The sequence below is a fragment of the Ptychodera flava genome, chromosome 13 (assembly GCF_041260155.1).
Source record: "Ptychodera flava strain L36383 chromosome 13, AS_Pfla_20210202, whole genome shotgun sequence".
Classification (NCBI taxonomy): Eukaryota; Metazoa; Hemichordata; class Enteropneusta; family Ptychoderidae; genus Ptychodera; species Ptychodera flava.
This window is the reverse complement of record NC_091940.1, coordinates 35,292,272-35,317,641: the sequence shown is the minus strand read 5'-3', so window position 1 is coordinate 35,317,641 and position 25,370 is coordinate 35,292,272. Positions and strand designations below refer to the sequence as shown.

Sequence of the window (25,370 nt, the reverse complement as noted above, 5' to 3'; positions counted from 1 at the left end):
ACAGTGCTCATGTATAAACTAAAAGGCGGCCATATTACACATTACAGAAGGTCACGTTGTTTTTGATGAGAACGAACACGAGAGCTCTTTTGTTGGTATAGTGCGCGGTAAATTCGCTGTAGTAAAATCGCCTACCCGGTCAGCGTTTACTGACGATTACGCTACTTTCAAAATGTCTCTAGCCTTTGTACCGCCGAACCAACGCGGTAGGGCCAGCTCGGCTTCGATACAAAAGGTAAGCTATTGTTCTTTGGACACTTGCATTTATTTACTAGTGTTGACCGCTGATTCACTTTTCTTGATGTTGTACCGAAGTGTTCGTCAATGTATTGTTGTTCCCCCTAGCCTGCAGATATTGTCTCAAAGAGTTGCTTGCTGCGTTTAGGGTGTTCATAGAGTTCCGCCTCCTCCAAAAGACCATGTTTCATGACGCAACGAGTGTCTTATATAAACGAAGCCATACAAATGCGTGAGACACAACAAAACTGTTAATAGTACCCACTTTTACTCATTTGTAATATTGACAGCGCTCCTTTAAAGCGAGCGTCTGGAAATTTAAATTAACCTGTACTGTCCCTTTTCGGTTTTTAACGACCATTTAAAACATTGAATATATCGCACATCTCTATGTATCCTGTTTTTTTAAATTACAACTACATCACACTTGTATAATTTTTTTCTCAGATGTTGGATGAAAACAATCAGCTCATTCAGACAATCCTGGATTACCAAAATAAAGGAAAAGCTGCAGAATGTGCACAGTAAGTTTGATCAATGAGATGTACACATTTTATTCTCAAATGCTACAGTAATATTAAAATCCCCAGTCTAAAATCCCATATAAAGGAAAAAATCCCCTATCTTTCATCTGGACTAGGTATGTTCTATGATATAAACAGCTACTTTAGTTTATTTGATTTCCTTTTAGAGTTAGTTATTTACAAAACGTGAGCAGAGTACGCCAGACTCCTGTGTGTTATATTAAGTGTAATAAATTAGCAGAAAAAATGTAAAATGTAGCAAAGATTCACATTTCATGAATTGAAAATGAAACAAAGAAAAAAGTGCACCATTGTCTTTTGTTAAGACTGTCCCAGGACTAGATGAATAAGAGGACTGTCAAATTTCCAAATTAGCATCGCTTGTTGCCCTACATAAGTGACTACAGATTGTTAGAAGACAAAAGAAACAGACATTTCAAGCTCTATGCAAAACTGCGTCTCATTTGATTTTCACTTTCTTTGATGTTAGTAGAGTCATTACTCCCGGCAACAGAAACAACACCCATACCAAGAAATACCATTTATTATTATTATTATTATTATCAACCATACTGTATCTACAGAGAATACAGAAGTGTAATAAAGTAATTTTTTTATATATCTGTAACTGTTGAAAGGTATCTGGTAGAAAATTTGACAAATCACATTCTGTGGAACGTTCTTGGTGTGTGTTACTTGTAACAGAAAAGACTGTGTTTTTAATTAAATTTGAAGTTAACATGGTGTATTGATGATGTTAGAAAAGTAGACAAAATAACATTCATATTGATGTAAAGAAATAGGATTACAGCCAGACAGTTGTTTGCATGAGTTAAAATGAAATGGATGTAAAAGTGATAATCAGTTGTTCAAAAATCAATAGTCATTGTTTGGCTTTGGGTGATGTGAGGATGTTACATCAAGTTCATCCAAAGTATTGTACAGGTAGTCACATGTGAATGTCTTTACTTTTGGTATAGTTAGCAGTCCTGTGATTTTGTTGCATTTCATGTGTTAGTGGCAAACAACATGTTCGTTACTCACTTAAGTAGACCACCATTTTTGAGAATTTGATTTGATTTTATGCATTAATTATAGACATATTTATGAATTTATCAATAATATTCACACATTCATTATTTTGCAAAGACAGATGACAGAATGGTAAGTACTGGTATATATAATACGTGGGACTCAGTGACATGGTTACAGATAATGTTTACTGAATATTTAATTTAACTTAATTACCCCATCTTCATGACCATCTATTACATTATACAAATGTTTCCTTTGCAATTTTATGTATTGTACAATTTTCCTCATTTTCACAGTTACCAACAAATCCTGCATCGGAACTTAGTTTATTTGGCAACTGTAGCAGACTCAAATTCTAATGTTCAACAGTTGCTCCCGGTAAGTACTTTTTGCATGTCATATCAACTCAATTCAGTGTTCTCTAAACTAAATAATTTGATATGCTATTTAATCCTCTCCTGCCATGTGAGAGTTCCTCAATTCCTATTCATGACTAGGATACCTAGAATATATTACCCAATAGAGTATTCCAAGTTGAAAGCAGTTCAGTTATGTCTTCCGCTTTGATATTCTAAAGATGGACTCTAATATAGAAATAAGTTATTAAAGTATTTGAATATTTCATCTCAACCAAACCTTCATCAGGTACCCCTATTTGATGAATTAGATCATTTAAAAAATGATACTGTTATGTTAACTAATACGTTATATGTATTACTTTTGTCAGAATAAAATACTAATCAAATTATAGATGGTTGGCCTCCATAAAATGTGATGTATTTCAGTTTGCTGTCATGGAATTGACAAGAGGAGTCTCATATTACTTCTTTATGTTTTCTAACCTTGGATTTAGCCTCCAGCCCAATTTCAACAAGGTCCTGGTCCAACCCAACAGCAGCTACAACATCACCACCCTTCAAATATGCCACCATCAAGTCAACCTCCAGTCTCCCAAGCCTCAATGGGATATCCACCTCAGCAACCCAGTCAACAGCAACAATCAGGGGACAGTGGAGTTGTTCATCCACAACACCAGCAGCAGCAACAGTCACATCAGATGCCACCACAGCAGCAACACCATCAACAGTCGCAGCAATACCAACATCATCAATTCCAGCAGCAGTTTCAACAGCACATACAACAACAACAACAGCGTCAATCTCCTCAGCAGCATCCACAACAACAACAGCAGCAGCAGCCGCCACAGCAACAACAGCAGCAGTTCCAGCAACAGTTTCAGCAGCATGTTCAGCAGCAGCAGCAGCGACAGAGACAGTCACCACAACAGCAGCAGCAGCAACAGCAGCCACCGACACCGCAGCCACCTCCAGAGATGAAACAAGAAAGCAAACAGGAACAAGAGGAAGGAGAACAAGACGAAAGTCATGCAGGGCAGGAGCAGCAACCAGACCAGCAACAAGAAAAGAATGCAAATACTGAACAGCAACCCAGGACACCGCAGTCTCAACCACAGCATCAACCAACTCCACCACCTTCACAACAGCAGCAGCAGCAACAGCAGTCACAGCAAATGCAGCAGCACCATATTCAGCAACAGATGTCCCAGCAACCACAGAATCCCCAACAGCAACCACAGATGTCTCAACAACAACAGTACCATCAGCAGCAATACAAGCACCAACAATCACCGCAGTCTCACTACGGACCAACACAACCACAGCAGCAGCCACAGCCACCATACCAGCAGGGACCCAACTCCATCCCCAATAGTTCAAATCCTCAAATGCCTGGTGAGCGAGGTTTGTCACAGTCTTCTCTTCCCAATATTTCCCATGTATAAAGAAAGTAATGGGTATGTTTGTTCTATAGAAATCTCATGGCAAAATTTGTGTTGTCTTGATGACCAGCATTTGCTGTTTTATAACATCCAACTCATAGTCAGATTTCACATTTCATCAGTGGATCCATTATAGATGCCACTAAGATGTGAATATTATCTGCAGTTGTATCTGTGTTGTATATGTGTTGTAGATGTGTTGTAGATTGTGTGAAAATTGCCAAAGTATGATATACGGTCGGTGTTCATATTCGGTTGTGAAGATCATGCAGTTTTCGATGGTTTGAGTCCACCTATGTGTGTGCATGTAGCAAGACATATTCATCTATGCATGCAGGTTAGATTTCAAAGCTGATGACAATGTAATGGGTAGATTCAAATTATGGATAACAAATGGTGTCATGTTGACATATCATTTGTACATGCTGGGTTTGAAATTAAAGTCAACTGGAAAAACTGCTGTCTTGAAAAAAGTAAAAATTATTCAGCTTAGTCACAGTTATGTCTAGCTATTTCAAAGGGCTATCACCTTGAAAGCTTCCAAATCTTTCATGGTGAAGTTTGTTGGTCCAAAAGGACTGCCAACATTTTCATTTGGTGGTACAAAATGAACACTGCTGGCCTTTGGGTTGGAGCACTTTATCAATTTTGAACCCTGACATGTACAGAAGATAGTTGCCATATCCTCATGTCTATCATATAATGCCTTGCTCAATTTCATGTGTATGATCAGAATGACATTAACTTCATCACAGCTTGCCGTGTGTCATCACATTCATCACGTTTGATTTGACCCTCCATAACCAGGGGCTGGTATGAACACTCATCCATCCATGTCACCTACTAGCCAGATGAACATGGCAACCAACAGTCATGGTAATGTTCCTCCATATAACACACAACCACCATCACAGGGAATGCAAAACTACCCACGGCCCATGCCACAAGGTAATACTAAAACAAAGTTACATGCAAAGAATTCAAACTATTCATACATTTGATTGTTGCAGGTAACAGCCTGTCTTACCGTGTCACCTGTTACCCTGTCATATTTTTATGCTGAAATTTGGTGTTTCTAAAATATTTATGTCAAAATATTAGCCCATTAGCATGACTAATATTGTTTTTTTTCTGGTTTTGGTAGATTTTTCATTTTTTTGTATGCCTCATACGAGATACCTAATTGAGACAATAGTGTGTTGTATTTACTTATCTTAAGGGTTAGATTTGGTAGTTTTCTCATGTCAGGTATTAAAATCGACCAAAGGCACATTGTTACAGATTCCAGTCATGGAGCATTTTACAAAACTGAACAGATACCACTGCTGATATTAACCAAATTACTTCAGACTTGCCACTTGTGAAGCTATCAAAATGTGAAGAAATCTACAAAAAACTGCCACAAGTGTGTATGCTACTATCTCAGTGTGTATGTTTACAGATCTGTTTAAAATGGCTGCACTTGCGTGTATTTTCTGTTACTGTTGTCATGGCTATTTGCAGAGACAGAAACTTTTCTCATTTGAGCTGAAAAGATATCAAAGCTTTGCTTATTGAATACCCTGTGTCAGCAATGATATTCAACACCGTCAACCATTTCATGAAACTAAATGAAATGTTACGGTACGGCCATATTGTATGTTTCTTCCTCATTTCTATACCCCAAGAAAATCTTGAAAGTTTGCATAGTTTTACCTCTTCACTGATTCACGCAGTGCAACGGCAGATTCTTCCATCTGTCATCTTTCCATTCAATACTTTAGATTACAGAAATTTTGTATGGAATCTTGATAAAGAACAGTATATTTGGTTTTCACATGCCAAGAGTTGAGCTGTCTAGCATGGTCTATCAGTGTCTTTGTGTCCATAGTCTTATTTTGTCAAGAGTTGGTGTTTGTTCCTGGCAGTGATCCTTTTTCGTTTGCTTTGCTTTGATTTCTTCAGTGCATCCTCAAGGTTACTGCAGTTTTTTAAATCTCTTCAACTCATTCCCTGTGATCAGATCTACAATAGCCATTGATAACAATGGGTTTGGGCCAAACCATTTTCGTGAATGGGTTAGATAATTCGGCCACCTGGAAAAAGAACAAGGCCATCACTGCATTTCTCTCCTATTTCATTCCCTATGCTTTCTTCCCTCAATTTATTCTCTCTCTATCCCTCTCACCTTGCCTTTCCATCTCCCCCCTGCCTCATCTCTCCCTCTCCGAGAGTACCTCTCTGTCACAATTTTCATATTTTGTGAGTTTTCAAGTACTTGCAGAATGATATGCATGTAGGATATGCATTACTTATTATTAGTTGAAGATGTGTGAAGAATAATGGATTTGTTTGCATGGTTAAAATACTATATTCTCTATCCAAAGTTGCCATTTAAACGAGACCATTCTTAGTAAGATAACCAGAGAACTTTCTTTGAAAATTGTGTAGGTGAAACATAATTTGCTGAAAAAGGCATAATACCCATTGCATAAAAAGTAATCGTAACTGAAAAACTTCATCAGAGTGGTTAGCAGGCTGTGTAGTATGTAGTACAGATGTCGTATCAGTATTGCAATATTGATACCCACAACTTGTCCATATTCAACCAGCATCAGGCCAATTATACTAACCCACCCAGCATAACTATGTGATACTTGTACTGTTTAACAAAATTTTGAAAAGAACTGCTTTGCAATGAATGCCATAGCCTTTGTTTTTGCGCAATATTTGTCAATATCATGGTATCAGTGATAATTGTCACAAAACTAATAAGTAAAATGTATATGGTAAGTCAACTTAGTGGTATGTTTTGCCTGTTTAGGTCAAAACATCAGTTTTTGCAGTAAGTGTTATCCTTTGAAACAGTGCTACCAGAATTCACCATCAGATTTCGTATAACCCTGTTGTTCCTGTCAGTTAGGTAAGACCAATACAAAGGGACCTATGTAAAAGGTAACAGTCATGGTGCTTTGTGGCCCTTTGAACAAACACATTGGTTATCTTTGCTATTCCTGCCAGGCCTGTAACCTTGGTTACTATCCCGCCAAGTCAGTAAAATGTGGGAAAGATCCATAATTTATTGACACTGATTTGGCATGTCTTATATACCTGATAAATAACGATGGTGGTCAAATTGGCAGTTTGAGCCACGTTTACAGCGTGTTCATTTTTAGCCGGATGCCGGCCAAATTGACCGGCTACTTTCGTATTTTGGCCGGCTACTTTTCAGCACTGTTTCGCTCTCTGGCCCGGAAATTCTGGTTTTGATAACAATAATTAGATTTTTTTTGTGGTCTTGCAAGCCGCAGATAATATTTCAGAAGTGCCGATGTGGCTATATGTAGTCTAGCAATTTACGCGGTGAACTTGTTGCCAACACTGTCCTACCGCGATCAGCGAACGTGTTGTACTATACTGTACACAATCGCTCTCGAGGTCAACCTCGCCTGGCTCGCCCGATCACAGCCCGAATTATTCCGACGTTCACATCGGGTATAGCCGAAAATTGGACTAACATACAATTACGTTATGCCCGCGAATAGCCGACCATTTCCGAATGAAGCCGACTTTTGTTTCGCTCAAACGCGGAAGAGAAAGTCGACGCTTGAGAGCTTTGGTTTTCTGCGTAAGAGTAGGGCCTAGTCTGATGGGTTTGGTAGGTTTTTGATCAAATCTAAAGCGACCACATGCACAAGTTACTGAGTCTCATTTTTCATACTTTCGAAACGCCACGTCAATCTATCCATGGTCGATCACGATGTCAATATTCAACTCAAGTCGATCGACATCGCGTTTTGTGGAGGGGCCGTGGTTGTGTGCATCGCGGAAGAGAAAGTCGACGCTTGAAAACTTTGATTTTCTGACTTTGTCTGTTGGTTTTGGGAGGTTTAGATCAAATCTAAACAAACAAAAAATTACTTGGTCTCACCTTTCGTACTTTTGAAACGCTACGTCGATCACAGTGCCATTGACTACCGGTGCTTTGTATACACACGGTGTAGTACAGGCTGGCGTTCAGTGTCGTTAGTTTGAGGTTTTATCAAACATGAACACTGAAATTTAGCTCTCTTTTTCAATTATATTCACATCAGCAAAAAAATTAATAATCAGCTCGCGGATTCGTTTTATCGTGAAATTAGTACAGTGAATTAAAATCACTGAAAATTGTGTTCCTATAATTCATTGAATTGAATAAACTCTTTGATTTTACTGTATCTTCAATCAAGTTTATTTAAATCAGTAAAACACTTTGTACAGCCAGGCTGGTCAGGATTCTAGCGGATCGTTATCTGGGTTGTGAAAACCCTAGGCCCCATTCTATGATGTATTTCAAAATGTTTGTTCCAGTCATGAGCTAAACATAAATTCTACACAACAGTCTGGTGAAATTTTGCTATTATCCTTGTCAACTGAATGTAGTTGACAGGCCCGAGTGGTATCAAATTAATTTTTCTGACTTTTTTAAAACTTTATCCCTTGAAAACATGTTGTAATTGGCAATGATAATGATTATTCTGTATGCTGAAACGGTCTTTAATACTGTACAAGAATGCATAAAATTACTCCAAAATGTCTTCAAAATTTAAAATTTCTTGCCCACACCCCGTCCCTGAAACCCTCCCCCTTTGTGTATGTTGAAATAGCCTTTTATACACTGTATAAGAATGCATGAAATTGCTCAGAAATGTCTTCAAATTTAAAAATAATCCTTAACACTCTCATGCTGAAATGGTCTTTCATACAGTACAATAATGCATGAAATTACTCCAAAATGTCTTCAAATTTTAAAAATTTCTTGCACACAGGGAGGGGACCCCCTCCCTGAAACCCTCCCCCTGTGTGTATGTTGGAATAGCCTTTTATACACTGTATAAGAATGCATGAAATTGCTCAGAACTGTCTCCCCCCCCCCCCCCCCCCCCCCCGCCCAGGGAACTTGGTTGCGCACAGAAGCTAACGCCGCTACTTTTCTGAATTTTCCGCCTACTTCAAAAATTTTGAGAACCCTGGTTTATCACTGGTCGTGGCTGGCGATTTGGTATATATATGGAAAGTACTATATTGCATTGACTTGGCATGACAATTGCCAACAGCTTTGCAGGATTAGGGTCAAAGTTACAAGATGTCAGTAAGCGCATGATGGAGTTGTTACATTTTTGAAAGAATTATAAATGGATGTTTTCAGGACAAATGATGTCACAGCAACAGAACACTCCTGCAGTGAACAGCCAACCGACAGGGCCTGTACAGCAATACAACATGCAGCAAAGATATCAACAGCAGCAACAGCAACAGCAACAACAACAGCAGCAACAAAGTGGCCAGATGATGACCCCACAACAGATGATGCAGATCAGGAGGTCACCACAGCAGGGTATGTAACAAAGTCTGTCTCTTTACAACGCCCCCCCCCCCAAAAAAAAGTCATTCTTACCACAGTCAAGCTCTGTGTGCTAAGTATTCTAGTCTGACATGCTGAGAGCATTATTTTGATAAATTGAATTGTCACATCATGTTCATTGAGATTCTGGTGTAAAAGCCACTTACAATTGATCAGTCAACATTCAGTATACCCTAAAAGCCGATTTGACAGGCTACAGACTCAAACGTATTCTCTGTGATGAAAAGAAATTTTACACAGTACCTGTATTTGTGTAGGGCTAACTGAAGGAAACATGGAAAAAATCCTCGATCAAAAAATTCAGAAATCTTTCAAGGTTTAGGGCAAATTCACAATCATATTGTTGGGGACAACGGTATTTAACTCTTTTCAAACCTTTCACAGTCTTTAACCCTTTCAGACCTAAACACCTATATATAGGGGTAGCTCTTGTAAGTTACCAGAAAGTCAGGTGTGAAAAGGTTAATGTGTGATCAAATCTCATTTCACGTCAGATAGTCAGTAGGTCCTGTATCAACATATTAAAGTGGTCTAAACGCCCAGTTTGGTCATCATGCATTCATTCTTTAATAGTGACAAGTCTTCTGTTATTGGAATGAAAAACTCAGTAATCAGCAACAATACTTCATTTTTCTGATGTTAAACCACTAGATTTGCCTATGCCTGTTTCATATCCAAGTCTGTGAGTTAAATTCTATGTGAATGTCACAATTTAAATGAAGATAGGTTTTATGAGGATAGGTTTTAAGGATGCCAGTCTTTTAGCCAATGGCATTTATTGTGTTTCTGGTTGTCACCGACAGGTGGTCAGCAGTACCAACCACAACAGCAGGGTTACTCCCAGCAGCAGTATGCAAGTCAACAACAGGGCTATGTTCAACAATCACAGACACAACCACAGCCTGGGCAGCCACAGCCACCACCTCAGCAGCCACAGGCTGGCTACCCAACCCCCACGCAGTACAGCACTCCACAGCAGGGGAACTACCCAGGTTATCCACAAACACAGCAGCAGCAGCCCCCGAGCACCTCAGAGATATCACCCTTACAACAGACCCCAGCAGAACCAACCCAACCCATATGGTGGCAGCTATAACCAGAGTCAGTACCCACCACCCTACCAACAGTAGATAACTTACTTATAATAATATACTGCTAGGAGTTACTAGCGTGTACTTTTTTTCAGCAGCTGACATTGCTTGCAGGTAGCTATACTTCAGATCCTTAAAATTGAAAAATAGGAAACTTGAATTTAAGGAAAACTAAATCAAGACCAGGGAGTTAAACACATAATCTTTTGATGTGTTTTGAGTGCAATACTCTCTCCAGTCTGAGAAAGCTGTACAAGTTTGGCATCTGACATTAGCATTGAGGGCGCTCTTCATTTTTGCTGCTGACACATAAATATGGGATACTTCAGGCATAGGGCGTGCTTTTTTCAGCAACCAGCGTGTAAAGTACAAGATTGAGAGGTCACAAAGTTAGAGAATGTACCCGTCTAACAAGATTGGTACATTGTGTCCAATTGGTCAATTTATTGGTACATTGTGTCCAATTGGTCAATTTATTGGTACATTCTGTCCAATTGGTCAATTTATTTCATGAATTGATTTGCATACAGTTTTCCCTGAAGGTCTCCTGTTTCCTTATCAAGTGATTGGTTGAATCACTGATAACCAGCTATGATCAACTATGTACACCAGGATTGATGAAAGCTGTGAATGCATTGGGCATATCCAGTACATTTGAAAAATAAACACCACTAGGATTCCTTGATGTAGTCTTTACTCAATGTTGGATTGTTCCAACTGTACATGATGTAGTTGGATTGTAAACATGTGGCTTAACTGAACAGGGATCTCTGTTACACAGTTTCTGCCACAACTTGACGAGATATCAGTATTACAATTGCTTGTTTAGGTTGTTATTTATGATTTCCAAACACTGTGATGTATTTCAAAGCAGCTGATAACTGCAGCGTGTTTTCGAGCGAAGAAATAGGCTCTTTTCATAGATTTCTACTTAGTTTTACTGGGAAAGCTATAGCGGTGCATTATCTTGATGAGACTGAACAGAAATCAAATCAGGTCAATGAATGAAGAATCAGTTGAAAATCAGAGTTTGCAAAGTAGTTTGAGACTTGTACACATGACACAAACGGAAACAAATACCAGTACTTTCTACACTATAACCTTTCATCCTCCAAGGAGACCGCAAGTGTTCCACAGCAAGATGTACACAAAATCACAAACATGTCCGCATGAACAGGAGACACAGTGACTGTACTGTAGACAGATTTTTTTGAAAGTTGGTTGTCCTAAAACTAATGCCCCAACAGCTGATGGTAATATTGTTGTGTCAAAGAGACAAATGGTCTATCAGCTGACGGTAATATTGATGTGTCCGAGAGACCAATGTGAGTGTCCAGCATAGAGGGTTTCACAGTTATACCTCTACCCATATAAAATCTGAACATCACTTACATGTACCGGTAGGTGTCACTAAATTTGGCTGCTGTTCATCCAAAGCCATTTGTCACAGTGTTTTTCTAAGATTCTGGAATGTTGGTAAATGATTTGGGAACCCTAGTAACATTTCTGCTGTTCCTTAATCTGATTGCATTGATATACCAAGGGGAACCCCAGTTAAATGACCGGGGAAGTCCGGTAACATTTACGGTTACCAGCCTTAAAAATACACTGTTTCATGTGATATTTAAGCAGAGTAAATGACAAAATTGTCATCTGTTGTTCTGTTTTGTACTAAGCCTGGCACCAAAACTGCATGATATGAATGCTTGTGCTTTATATGTGTTCCTAAAAGACGACATATGTGCAGTGTGACTCATACACTCCGGCTCCCTCTATAGATACCCTTGCGCATTACTGATTTAGATTTGGTATTGCGTTTAAAAGTGTTTTTTTACATGGTGTGCATTTTACCTATAAATATTCAAATCAATCCAGACAATTAGCAGGATACAGTGGCTTGGTGTCTGGTTATGCAGCATGTTCTCTCACCACACTGTATGCCAGCTGTGGGATTGGAAGCCTCTATCAGCAGGCATTTACTGTGCAGAATCTATTGTGTACCATATATTATTGCCTGAATTGCCATAATTAGTGTATCAGGTATTACTATTGAATGCAATGTTGTCAGAAACAAGTGATCCGTAATTTTCACAGGTATCTTGAGTGAACTAAAAGGAGGATGTACGTTGCCATGCCAACAAACAACCATTCTTTATTGACAATCATTGCAGTACGCCTGTTGGTTATTTGTGCTGTCAATAAACTGATTCACATATTCACCTGCTGCTTATTTGCATATATGCATGACTGTTTGATAGTAGTCATGGCAACACTGCTCTGTATATGGTATGACCTTTAATTTTCTGAAAAATCTGTAATTGATTTTAATGTGGGTCATAAATTATTTTGAGGGAAACCGCATGTCGTGGTGCCCTCCTTGAGGTTAGCCACATTCTATTGTGTTCAGCTTAATGTGTACTTATTGAATATCAACGTATTGAGCAATGTTTTTGATATTTTTGTGATGCAAAGAATGCTGGGCAGCAGAAAAAAAATGAGATATTGATAATTTAAGTTTTTTCTTTCTTGACAATAACTGTTAAATGTTGTGGAGAGTTTTGCTATATGTTTTCATTGCCATTGCCAACATAAGAAATATATTTTAAAAAAAATAAAAACTAAGTAATTATAAAGAAGAAAAAAGTAATTTTACTCTTTAATATGTCATTTGAACACATGTTGCACACTCCAATTTGCACACTCCAATTTTTTATCTGTCCAGAGTATCACCATGTGTCCTATGAAATAGCTTTATGGCAGCACACCCGCTATGCTAGATTGAAGTGCTACTGATCGTAGGTTTTCTTTGATGCTAAAAATTTTACAGAGTGGTCTAAGGCTGACATCAAGCAATTTCAAAGAATTCCCCAAGTGACTCAGATTTTCTAAGCAAGCAGGCATATCGTTTTACAATCAGTCAAGTCCAAATCTGCTTTGTTGAAGTAAACATGTCAAGATGAAGTGAAAACAAAATTTTAAAAATACTACGATCAAATTTGATATCTACCATCAAATGGTATTTGGATGACTCACCTTGGTAGCATGGCTATGGACATATTTATTTAAATTGCTATCCAAGAAAATGAAAGGAATTGACAGAACATTGAGAAGTTACGAGACAGTTTCATTTAAATACTATGATATTGCTATCTTTTGCTGTGCAGTAGAAATAATCCTCAGAATTATTATTTTGATCCCAAAAAGCAGTTTTGTTTTAGGCCTTGTATATTATTTCTTGATATCCTCAGTTCAACAAAAGAGTTTGGTTTGAACAAGCGACTTTGCACAGAATACACCAAGGGCCACAAGCAACTCTTCGAATGAAGTACATTCATTATTGTTTTACCTTTCATTTTTATTTTTGAACCAAAATCACGTCAAACTTGAAGAAATAGATAGCCAAACTATTGTACGACGACAAGTCAAACTTGTTGAATTAGAAAGATTTTCCTGTCCTGGTTTGAAAATAATGTAAGGCATTCTCTTTTGATGTCTTTAGAATATATTTTGTGTAATGTTAATATTATCTTAAATGTAGTGTTAACCCTCCTGTCAGGGCCAGGCCAAAGTAAGTAAATTCTTTGTTTTGCGTCCATGTGCTGTAGGTTTTCGGAATTTTTCAGGGAAAAAACACTAACTTTACTAGCAAAATTTTCATCTTTGGCAATATTCTGTGGCAAAAGCAGTCACAACTTTTACAATGTGACAAAACTGTCAAATAAAGGCAGATCGATTATGCATTAGATTTTGTGTGCGCATGTTTCTGAACCCTCACCTACCTTTTTGAATTGTGAACACAAAGAATTTACCTACATTGACCTAAATAATGTTTTATTTTCCATCAAAGTTGTCATGCCTAGGCCTTGCCAATTTGTTGCCTATGATTATCAGATATTTTTTCTTAGTTCATGTCAAGTTTTTGAATTCATTTTTCTGTTGTGTAAAGAATTTGTTGTGTTATTTTATGTTATGTTTGACAGCTTTCTTACGTCTGTTTCCATGCAAGTTGGTCAAGCCTTGAGAAGGAATTGCAGAGAATTTGCTGTTTGGGCAGCCACGGTGCCAGAGACTCCTGATAGCATAGTGAATGTAATCAAAGCATTGAACATGAATTTCAAACATATATCTGTTAGCAGAGCTTGCACATCCTTGCACCTTGAATCTTTGGTCTGGACCTATTGTTTACAATATTGCAATTGGACCAGTCTACTTTTGAAAGAGGGGTCAAGGGATGAAATGTAACTGTCAGAGTTATTAAGTGGCTCTGATCGTAAGTTAGGTTTGTTACTAATTATGGCAATCTGTCTATGAAATTGGCTGCTGCTGACAGAAATTCAGACAAATTTGATGTTTTTGCCTGTGAGTATATTGCTGTGCTTGTGCTTGGATCTTTTGACATCTGATGTGTAATTTTTATAATTTCAATAAAAAACAGTGGTTACAAAGATTCACATCCATCATTCCTGTAAAGATACAAAAGTCTTTTATCCTTTTGTATTTTTCATGCAAAAGTCTTGTCAAAATTTTTGGACAAATGTTTATTTTTGCATATTGGTGATGGAACTTGACAGCCAAGAGGAATCTAGTCTTATTCCACTTCGCCAGGCTGCAAATTTACCATGCACTTCTTTCTAATTGGAAACACACTCAAAGAATAGGCATTGGCTTTGTCAAATGTAACATTCAATGTCGGTGCAGAAGTCATATTTGCAGTTTTCAACATAACTTGATTGCATGCAGTTGATATAGGGAACATCGTCTGAAATATGAATGTTTTTTATTATAGTCCGCCTGCTCAGTGCTGCTTTCTTGAAGTAAATTTTACACCAGTTTTGGTACACCTTTGAAATGAACTGCTGCTTTCCTCCAATGAGAAGACTCTTTGGGCATGCTGGTTCACTAGGCTAAGGGTAGTGGCTCGAATTGAACGTTTTTCAGTGTTGTTTTTTTTTGACATACTACAACTTTGTGCTGTATTTCAGTTTTGTGGAATGCAGTTTCCTTTTCCTGTGCTTGAACACTAATTTCAATGTGTAATATGGTGATGTGCCTTTTTGCACAGTGGTTCAGGTCTGAAGAGTTGTGTCTGGCCTTGAAAATCAACAACACCAACAAATGTAATGCCTGTGTGCTTTATATGCTGTTATTATTATAATATACCGTTTGGGGGAGCAGTGCAAGGAAAGACATCAACTTTCCTTGATCGAAGCACAATTCTGTAAGCTAGCAGATTTGCTCTGAGATCAGCTAGCTTTTTATTGATTTTTGTGCTGTTTTTGGACACCAAATATTATCCAAGAAGTTAATTTAATAAGGAATTAAGAAACCTATGAAAGTAGTGTGCACTTTGAAACTTTAAACCAATTTCTTTCAAATTCAAGAATAAAAGTGAGGGGTTAAAGTGCAAATTTTGCTACTGGAGAAACAAATTCTCTAAAATTTACAAATATTTGAAATTCAAAATGGCCGCCATCCTTTGTTAAGTCTGTTGGGAAAAATACCTTTTTTTGTTTCTCACAAAAATAAATTTCGAAAATGATAATGCTCTCCAAGAGGTTAAATATGAAACTGCAAAAGAAGTAGACCAGCAAAGTATTGTAAAAATTTCAAAGTTTTATTATCTATCCCCGAGGCACATGCTACCTTAAGGGGAACAGACATTTTTGTTCGGAAAGTAAAGTTTTTATCACAAGTTGATTCCCCCACCTGGTGCGACAGCTGCTTAGTGAACACATTTATGTGATGATTTTTAAGAATGAGTTTCATAGACACACTGCTGATAGGCCATCAGTGTCAGATGAAACAAACCTGTATTTGGCAATCTTCAGTCTCATCTCCCACTTGAAGTCATTACGGTCACTGGAGTTGGAATTCTCTCATTTTTGTTTTTCTTTCATACCAACATTGTTGTATCAATTGTAGGTTATATACTTGGATTTTTTTATTTATGTGCTTATCTACTTGTCGTGGTATTTATTAGAGTAACATAGTCACCTGATGAGAGTTTGCAATGAATTGCCGTTATATTGTAAGTAATGTTGTGTACCAAACTATGATATAAATTACATTATATGAAAGTCTTTGTGTGGTTATTCTTCTGTTATGTGTGTGTCTTATATCAACCTGCGTTGCTTATAAATAAATGAATAAACAAATAAACAAGTATATTAACCCTCTGAGCGCCAAAGTCAACTTTTGTCGCCTTTACAAAAGATACCTCAGTCAAATTTTTTCAGATTTTGCCATAATTTTGATAAGGAACTTTAGCCAAGGAAATGTGATGTACCTTTGGTCCAAAATTATCAAAAAAATTACAGAAAAATTAATAAAATTTGGTGAAATGTTGCACTAAAATTTTGGTGGGAAAAATTATGGCACTCAAAGGGTTAAGAAAGAAAGAGCGAAACCAAAGTACTGAAGCAGTTCAGCTTTTCGTAACAAGTGTGTACGTATGAGTTGTGAAACGGTGAGACTACTCCATGATTGTTCTGAATTTTAGTCTTGGCTGCAGTTTTGATGGCTGACAATGAATGTGACCTACAGTAAACCCATACACAAAGTTTCATCTTGAGAATGATCTCATGAGTGTTTTCTACTTGGTTTAAAAAAGAACCAGTTCTGAACAACCTAGGGAATGGAGTAAAAGTGTTTACATTCAGTGTAAATTGTCAGTCAGACACACACTATTGTACTGAAGTGTACATTATTATACAAGTGATGAATTGGAAATGTGAAATTTTGTGTTCCACTTGCCGAATTGAATATGTTATCTCAGTGGACAGAAAACACTAAATTGAGACAGAACAACAACTAGTACCAAGGTATTTCAAAATTCAATTGATAAAATTTCAGGAAGGGTGATGTTAGGTATTATGTTGATGAACCCATAGGATTGATGCTATCAGTCTTCCAGAACTAATGTGCTATTGAATTTATACATTATATCAATCATTGCTCCATGTCTGTCAAAGCCAGGGAAGATAGAGAAGTAAATATTCTATGAAGACCTTTGAATGGATAGTATCTACAGATCAAGATAGCCTCACGGACAGATATTTGGACTTTCAAACTTTTTACTTTGATACCTTGTTGGTCTACCACTTGTGGGGGCTCATTTTGAAGCTTGTGGAGTGAATAACATTTTTACTGGCTTCTTATTGTGAAAACCAATAATTTGACTTTTCCCGTAGAGTCTGATATAACACGGGAATGGTGGCCATTTGAATTTCAAGTGTCGGAAATTTAAGTGTCGGATAATTTAATTTTTTTACTACCAAATTTTGCATGATGATATTGTTATTCTTGATTCTAAAAGGGAATGACTGAAAGTTTCCTTGCAGAAAGTTTAAGACTTTCAATTTTTAGGTTTGTACCGACTTTAACTGATAGAGCCCCAGCTCCCTGAGGCATTCGACAAAAACGGGAAACATTTCACATCTTATAATGAGGACAGAGAAGTTTAAAAAAGTACATGCCCGAAACTTTTGCCCAAACTTTCGTAAATGAAACTTTCAACCATTCTCTTGGCAAATCAACAGTAAAAATCAGGGGTCACCGTGCAAAGTTTGGAACTAGCAAAACAAATAACCACATTTTGCAATATTTGAAATTCAAAATGGCCACCATATCCCTGTGTTAACTCTATGGCTAAAAATTAAATTTGGGATTTTTGAAAAACTAAAACTGTGAAAGTTTTTCTTTCTTGAAGCACTTTAAAATGAGCCCCCACAAGTAGTAGATCAGAAAAGAATTGTAAACATTTGAGAATCCGAATTTCTGTCCCCTACAGCGTTGGTTAGGGTGGAACTGAAAGTTTGCTGTAATCATGTTTTTCTCACAATAAGAGAAAACTGGGTATGCAGACATATGTTGTCCCAGAGTTACAGATAATATTATATAATTTATATAAAACCATAAAACTCTCCCACTAAAGCTTGATTGCCCCAAATAATATACCGGTATGTGGCATTCCAATGTGACAGCTTGTATTCTTCCATTTTCATGATAAAAGATGTAAAATGTGGTGCAGGTGTAAATTTTGCCATACTTTCACTTTTTTCTGTGGTTAGAGGGAAAGTGCTGTTCCTATCTATGTCAATTATTGTGTTTACTTGTTCCTGTTCTAGACTTGACTGGCGTGTTTTTGGATTGCATTAAATGATTTTCAAAGTCTGTTCCTGGCAAGGACAATAGTAGGAATTAACCTTTCCCATGCCTGCCTAGTGTTTTTCAACATGTAATATTGCCTCACCTCTCAGTTGAAGTTCTTTTATTCACTTAGTTTTTGATTTTTTCATGTAACATTATTTGCTAAAATTAAATGAGAGCATAAAACATAACTTGAAGATCAGTTCTACACAGAGGAAAAGTGCAATAATAGAATCACTCAGTGTGCGTAATAATTATCATACCCTATATATAGCTCACAATATTGGGTGATAGAATTGCAACCCTTTTTGCCCATGCACTCCCAGTGTTTTCAATGGTGCAATTCCATAATTACATAGGTATTATTAAAGATGTTTCTTCAATCTTTACTGCAGTAATTACCTGCAATATTAAGACTTAAGGGGGCGCTACACCCAACATAACATATTTTGCTCAAAAAAATACTTTATTGCAAATATTCATTCAATTTTTATTAATTTGTTAACCCCAAGATTAAAATATTGGTTGGGTTCATCTTTAGCTTGTCAAGCAGTGGTAAGTTGTGTAATAAAGAAGTGTTAAATTATGCAAATGTATGCAAATTACCCTGATTTCCTGGCGTCTCTTTTCTCCTAACTTCAAGATTTCCAAAAAATTTACCTCCACTCAGGCTGGATAAAATTTTCTTAAATTTTCACATTATGTTCTTTAAATGCTATATAACCAAACAAGTATTTTATTTGGCAATAAAGTTCTTACATTTTGAATAGGAGGCATTTTAATTTGGTAATCATGTTTTTAATCACTTTTCGGGATTGTCAGTCTTGCAACCAATGTCATTTTAGAATGAGGATAGATAATGCAGAATGAAATGGTCTTTTTTTCTATGTATACTCTTCTTTCAAGTGAAATATTACGTTTAAGAAAAAGTGTCTTTTTTGACTTAAATTAATTTTTATCATTAATACCAAAAATGAGGTTTTTTACCTCAAATATACACCCCCCTTCATCTCAAGTATACTATTGCTACCATACCAAACTTTACATTCTTGGCTTTTTGAAAATATATGGTATGAGGGGGTTTCCTTGTCATCTCAGGTGAGAAATATTCCTTTGAAAAAAACTGTGTTGGCAACGTGCAGCTCCACCTTAATATTAAAATGGTTTGAGACGTTATTTTATTTTTTCCAGAAACAGTGAATCGTGGACGAACCTTAGATGCATATTGCTCCATTCTGGCACATCAAAGTCATGGAGGTAGCACACTGCAGATATATAACTTATATTATAAGTACAGGAAACTCCTGTTGATTTGAAAAAGTTGACACCCTAGGGATTACAGAACCTCTTATCTTGATCATTGAAAATTCAAGTGTGTTTCATTTACTGATGAGAAAATCATACTCTTCAACTTATGTCAAAACAAATTTTTGCTGACTTTGAACAATATCTTACTATGCATCTCTACACCAACATTCTGTTTATATTTTAACATCATATGGCTTTTCCGTAACAAAGAATTGTTAGTATAAAAAGGGCACATGTGGACTGTTTTGACTTTGACCTGCCCTACAAGGACGTGATTTGAATAATCCACCAAACTAAATGGAGATCTGAAAGATTGTTCTTCAACAATCACCAGGTACTTATGACAAACTTGTAGCGTTAAGGGCCTGGACAGAATTAACATAGGGGAGGGCTGGTGAGATATGGATAGGGTCGACCACCATTTTTCATGCAACAGTTTGGGGAGGGCCATTGCATTTCCTGCATGCATGGATCAGAGGGCGGGTCACCAATTTTTGTGCAAGGGTATAGAAAAGATCAACTCATATTTTAATACTGTGTTCAAAGTATTCAAAGCATGGCTTTATTTGAAAAGGCATTTCTTTATAGAAGGAAAGACAGTTTGTTTAGACATTTCTGTTGTGGTGTATTTTTCAGTCCCTCGTTCTTGTTGTCAGTATTTTCAAAGTGACATATAAGTTCATTTGGCTGGGAGGTTAATTTTTGTCCTTCTTGCACTTGTAAGTTAAAAAAATGCAATCTAAATTTGCTGACAAATATTTATTTTCTGTACAATGACAACAAATTGTGTCACTTGCATTTTGATATGCTTCTGTCGTTTTTGAAACGCATCAGCCCTACCCCAATATGTCCAGGCCCTAGTTATACTATAGTACCACAGTCGCTTGGTGGGCTGTTCAGCTTTGGGACTATTCGCCCCATAGACGAGTGTACAGAAGCAAGAAACACCCTTCTTGCTTCTGTACACTCGTCTATGGGGCGAATAGTCCCGGAGCTGAATAGCCCGCGAGGGACTGTGTATAGTACTGTGCCAGCGACTCATAACTGTCAAGACATTTGGTCAAGGTCAAGGTTAGGTTAACCCAACCCCACTGGTGTTACCAAAATTAATGCATAGTATTCACTTTGGCACACAGTCCATGTAGCCGACAATGAGATGCAAATGATATGCGGTTAAGGTCTCCTCAACTAACTTTCAGCTGGTTGCTCACTTTCTACTATTTTTATAGTATTTTATACAAAGGCACAGACTTATTCTACCTGCAACTTAAAACTGATAGTGATTTTGTAGCTCATTCTTTACTATTTTTCATAGTTTTCGGTAGCCGGTATCAGACACTTCGTGTTCGTGTCGGCTACATGGACGATCTGCTTCACTTTGCAAAAAGAAACTTAAAATATCTTAATTGGGTAATTAATCTGACTGAAAAAGGTAAATTGAAGTATTCTGTGTCAATCATCACTATCGCGTCTTGAAACAAATACTCTTTAGAAGAAGTGCGCGATATTTATTCGAACAACCATAGCATATAGTGATTACACGGGTTAAAAATTACGGTGGAGGCATCCAGCTCTGCTCAGGGTGAAAGGAATGGTACCACACCTTTATAATGACAATGGTTGGCATAGCACGCGTTGCGTAAACGACCTGAGTGAGGCCCTCTATCGTATCGTCATGCACAGAAGCATGACGACGCGGTGATCCAGGAAGTGAATACGCGCATGTGGAAAGTAGTTCGTGGAGGAGACGTACGCAATCAAGATGGCGGTTAGGCGACGTGGACATGTTGAGGGCATCTTATTACTCCTTTCAGTACTTTTATCGTCGTTTGTGTTTGTGACGGGGAGTGAACCAAATGAACTCCGTAGAGTCAAGAGACAGGTTATTGAAAATCAACAAGAACCAGGTAACTTGGGTGTAGAGCAGGACAGAAATGCGTTAGACAATGCCGCTTTACAAAATCCACCGAAGGCTGGCGACCCGGGCGTTGGAGGTCAACCTCCAGCTCACGAAGGAGTTGTCGCCGATAACGCGCTTCCAGGGCAAGTCGGTGGCCTACAGGGTGGTGTGAATCGACAGCTACAGTATGAACAAGGGGCTCAAAATCCGGTCGTAAATGTTCAACGACAAAGGTTACCAGGTCTGGTAAAGGTGGAGAAACCACCGCAACCACCACAGCTCAATCAGCTGGGCCAACAGGATACAGCAGGGCGAGCCAAGCCACTTGCTGCCCGACCTGGAGATGCGATACCTGCCGCAGGCCGACAAAAACCCCGAGATCAGGACAAATTCGTATCGCTGATGGACCTTGCAGAGAGACAGTTAATTCTCTGTGTGCGAATAATGCCCGTGGAAATAATTTTGCTGTACTTGAATGCTTACAAAATGACAAATCGGTAGGTAACGCATGGATGAATATGGTTTTTCTGAAGCCCTAACACGGTCTTGAACTTGTAGTATTATAACGTCACCATCAAAGCAAGCTTTGATAGTGACCTCTCACAAGGCTTTCATTTAGCAAAGGTCTTTGCGATCACAGTAGCTCTGCATGGCAGGGCTGTGTGTTACCGGCGTTATACGGCCTCCCACACCATGGCAGGGCTGTGTGTTACCGGCGTATGTAGTGGGAGGCCGTATGCAGAGCTACGATCACAGAATCTCTTTACGCCTGTAACACTCAGAAGTTGATGAAACAATCAGTTCAATCACTGTAATACCACTTTGCACCCATGGATGAACAATGTTGCACCATGGCTGTTTGTCCTGTAGCATTTCGCCCCAAAACCACTGAGAGGGAGAGTTAGTTCCAGAGCATTTTCCCCAAAGGCAATATAATAAAGTGGGTTTAGCCACAGACACTCGAGAAAAACATTTTTCTCGGGGGTCTATGGTTTGGCATGAAATGGTATTTGACAGAATGGCGTAGGATGAAGTGGTTTGAATAGAGTGTTGGGTTCCCAAACATTCTGTGTATGGCTAAAAATAATATGTGTCATACTCAATCACAACTATATGTGTCATACTCAATCACAACTATATCAAAAGTATGGGACAACTTCCCTATGATCCATCTTGCCTGAACCCCAGTATTACCTAGCTGCAAAATTGTAGCGCTACGGTGAGGCAGTCGGTGATTTTTTGGTTTTTGCGACTTCACTCACCAGTAGCGCTACAATGCCGATGGCCCTGAGGAGTATAAAATAAGCACATCCCAATGGACTAGGCGTGTTGATGTGAAATGCTACATATATACTGCATTTGGTCATACCGATTTATCACTACTGAAGACTAAACACTATACTACACTTAACCTAGTCGTTTATGGGGTTTGGAATTTGTTCAAACACGTCGATCGCGTTCCATAAACATTGAGTGTGGGGCAACCGTGTTTCTGAGAGCCGCCATTACCGGAAGTTGGTAATGGCTGCTTCCAGAAATGTTTTCGGAAAGTGATCGACGTGTTTGAACAAATTCCAAACCCCATAAACAACAAGGTTAGTGTAGTATAGTGTGTAGTCTTCAGTAGTGATAAATCGGTATGACCAAATGCAGTAAATATGTAGCGTTTCACACCAACATGCCTAGTCCAGTGGGATGCGCTTATTTTATACTCCCCAGGGCCGTCAGTATTGTAGCGCCACTGGTGAGTGAAAAAAAACAAAAATCACCAACGCCTCACCGTAGCGCTACGATTTTGCAGCTAAGTATTACCATTCTCTACAGTCTGCACTTCTATGTAACTCTTCACCTCATGTGTTGCAGGGAATTGCAGAGACTGGAACACAACATTTTACACAGGGGGCTAACCTTGAACCTGTTTCGTGACATTAAGAGACAGTAGCTAACTTCCTTTTGATGATTTCTTTGCTATTTTTCTTTTGTTTGTCAATTGCAAGTTCTTGTTCTATCCCCAAAGCATGTTGAAACAAATTACTCAGCTTGTCTACGCAGCATCTACACGTGTAAAATGCACTGTTATTGTTTACATTTGATTTCCAGTCAAGACTAGAGTTGGCTTTTCAACAGTGACAATCCAATGTAGGCAATGCACAGGCTAAGGCTGACAAGCTCAACACTTAGTCTCTCAACATGTTCTAGAGAGAAGAACCAGAACCTGTAGTTGACATTAAAACGCGTTGTCAAAATAGTGAACAAAAATCATCAAAAGTGAAGGTGACTGACCCTATAACTTTCACCATCCCTTATAGAACTATTGCAGTTATGTATGTTTTGGGAAGGGGCGGACGTAAAGTATAAACTGAAGCATAAACATTTTTCAACTGTCTATACATAGAGTCTTGCTGGCAGACTTGCATCACTGAGTAGAAACATGAAAAGCCTCTCATACAATTACAGTAGAGTATAATATATATATATATATATATATATATATATTATATATATATATATATATATATAATATATATATATTGTCAGCCTTAAACTTTGCTGGCTTTCTTGCATCACTGAGTAGAACATGAAAGCCTCTCATACCATTACAGTAGAGTATAATATATATATATATATATATATATATATATATATATATATATATATATATAATATATATATATATATATATATATATATATATATATATATATATATATAATATAATATATATTGTCAGCCTTTAACTTTGCTGGCTTTCTTGCATCACTGAGTAGAAACATGAAAAGCCTCTCATACCATTACAGTAGAGTATAATATATATATATATATATATATATATATATATATATATATATATATATATATATATATATATATATATATATATATATATATATATATATATATATATATATATATATATATTGTCAGCCTTTAACTTTGCTGGCTTTCTTGGTACTGCTCCAGTTTACATGTTACATAAATACATTTCAATACTTTTAATGAAAAGGCTGTCTGAATTCTTGTTTAACCATGCTATCTGTAACACTTTATCACCTTCATTGAACAGTTTGTCAGGGCTGTCATCAAAATCAATGCATATGAATAGTCGAAATGTACTTTAGATTTTCTAAGGCCTGTCTGACAGAGAGAGTACAATATATACAGTTTTACTTGTACAAATTACCATCGTATCTTTTTGTCATGCATATTTGACACTCACTGAAACCAGATGGTCTGTTGCACTTCAGGTTGTGATGATGTGGTACAATATGTTACTCAAGGATTAAGTTTAATAAAACCAGTGATAGCATCTGAGTATCAGTGATACGGTAACAGATGTGATTTTCACCACAGGAATCAGGTTGTGATCATTTGGGAAATATTTAGAGGCACAGCAAGATTACATGCGTTGACTGCACTCCAATAGTATCAGTGTATGAAAGAAATTGTAAATGAGAACTGACACAGGACTGGAGTAAAATACCGTCCTGTTCCAGTGTATCAAGATATATAATATTTGTACAGGTGGAAGTTTTATAAATTATGATATAAGGTGTGAGAAATATCTGTCATGGTAGCAGATCAAATATTAAATATTACATCAAATGTTTGGCAAGAAATGAATCATGGGCCATGTGAGCAGTTTGGCTGTCATATCAACACTTTCATTGCTCTGCAGTCAACCAGACTGATATGCAAATGAAGGCCAGACAAACAGGTTGTTGTAACTTGCATAATAGGAAGATAATGTCAATTGTGATTTGGGAAACAGATGGTGTGAGTTTCTTTATGTAACTGCTATTATGATGTAACGTAATGATTTCTCAACACCTTGTTGCCACTCAAATAACTTGAATTGCCCATGTATAGGGCATATTACTGATAAGATTAGGCAGAGACAAATCTTTTCACTAGATTTCAATGGAAGACACAGGCTATCAACCTGAGA

General features: G+C 37.5%; 2 protein-coding genes across 6 annotated transcripts in view; both read left to right on the top strand.

Moving 5' to 3' along the window:
* Positions 1-25: 25 nt before the first annotated feature.
* Positions 26-12,671, top strand: LOC139148278 (putative uncharacterized protein DDB_G0271606). 4 transcript variants are annotated; one of them, XM_070719631.1, is made up of 7 exons: positions 26-235; positions 685-761; positions 2,093-2,174; positions 2,650-3,556; positions 4,402-4,542; positions 8,762-8,950; positions 9,781-12,665. In XM_070719631.1, exons 1-7 carry the CDS (start codon positions 173-175, stop codon positions 10,071-10,073), a joined length of 1,752 nt encoding a protein of 583 aa, XP_070575732.1. In that variant the 5' UTR covers positions 26-172; the 3' UTR covers positions 10,074-12,665. The 4 variants fall into 4 exon arrangements, with proteins under 4 accessions (XP_070575732.1, XP_070575728.1, XP_070575730.1 ...); XM_070719627.1 differs by having other exon boundaries at positions 37-235; positions 2,650-3,547; XM_070719629.1 differs by lacking the exon at positions 4,402-4,542 and having other exon boundaries at positions 37-235; positions 2,650-3,547; positions 9,781-12,671.
* An 8,586-nt stretch (positions 12,672-21,257) lies between these two features.
* LOC139148285 (Golgi apparatus protein 1-like) overlaps positions 21,258-25,370 on the top strand; it is a 55,921-nt gene continuing 51,808 nt past the window's right edge. For both annotated transcript variants that reach the window (XM_070719644.1, XM_070719643.1), the window contains exon 1: positions 21,258-21,921. The gene's annotated coding sequence lies outside the window, so the exon portion shown is untranslated. The remainder of the gene's footprint in view (positions 21,922-25,370) is intronic.

Excerpts from the sequence above, each read along its gene's own strand:
- LOC139148278 (XM_070719631.1), top strand. The coding sequence starts at position 173 with ATGTCTCTAGCCTTTGTACCGCCGAACCAACGCGGTAGGGCCAGCTCG. Across the intron at positions 236-684 it reads GCTCGGCTTCGATACAAAAG|ATGTTGGATGAAAACAATCA; the intron begins GTAAGCTATTGT and ends TTTTTTTCTCAG. Across the intron at positions 762-2,092 it reads AAAGCTGCAGAATGTGCACA|TTACCAACAAATCCTGCATC; the intron begins GTAAGTTTGATC and ends TCATTTTCACAG.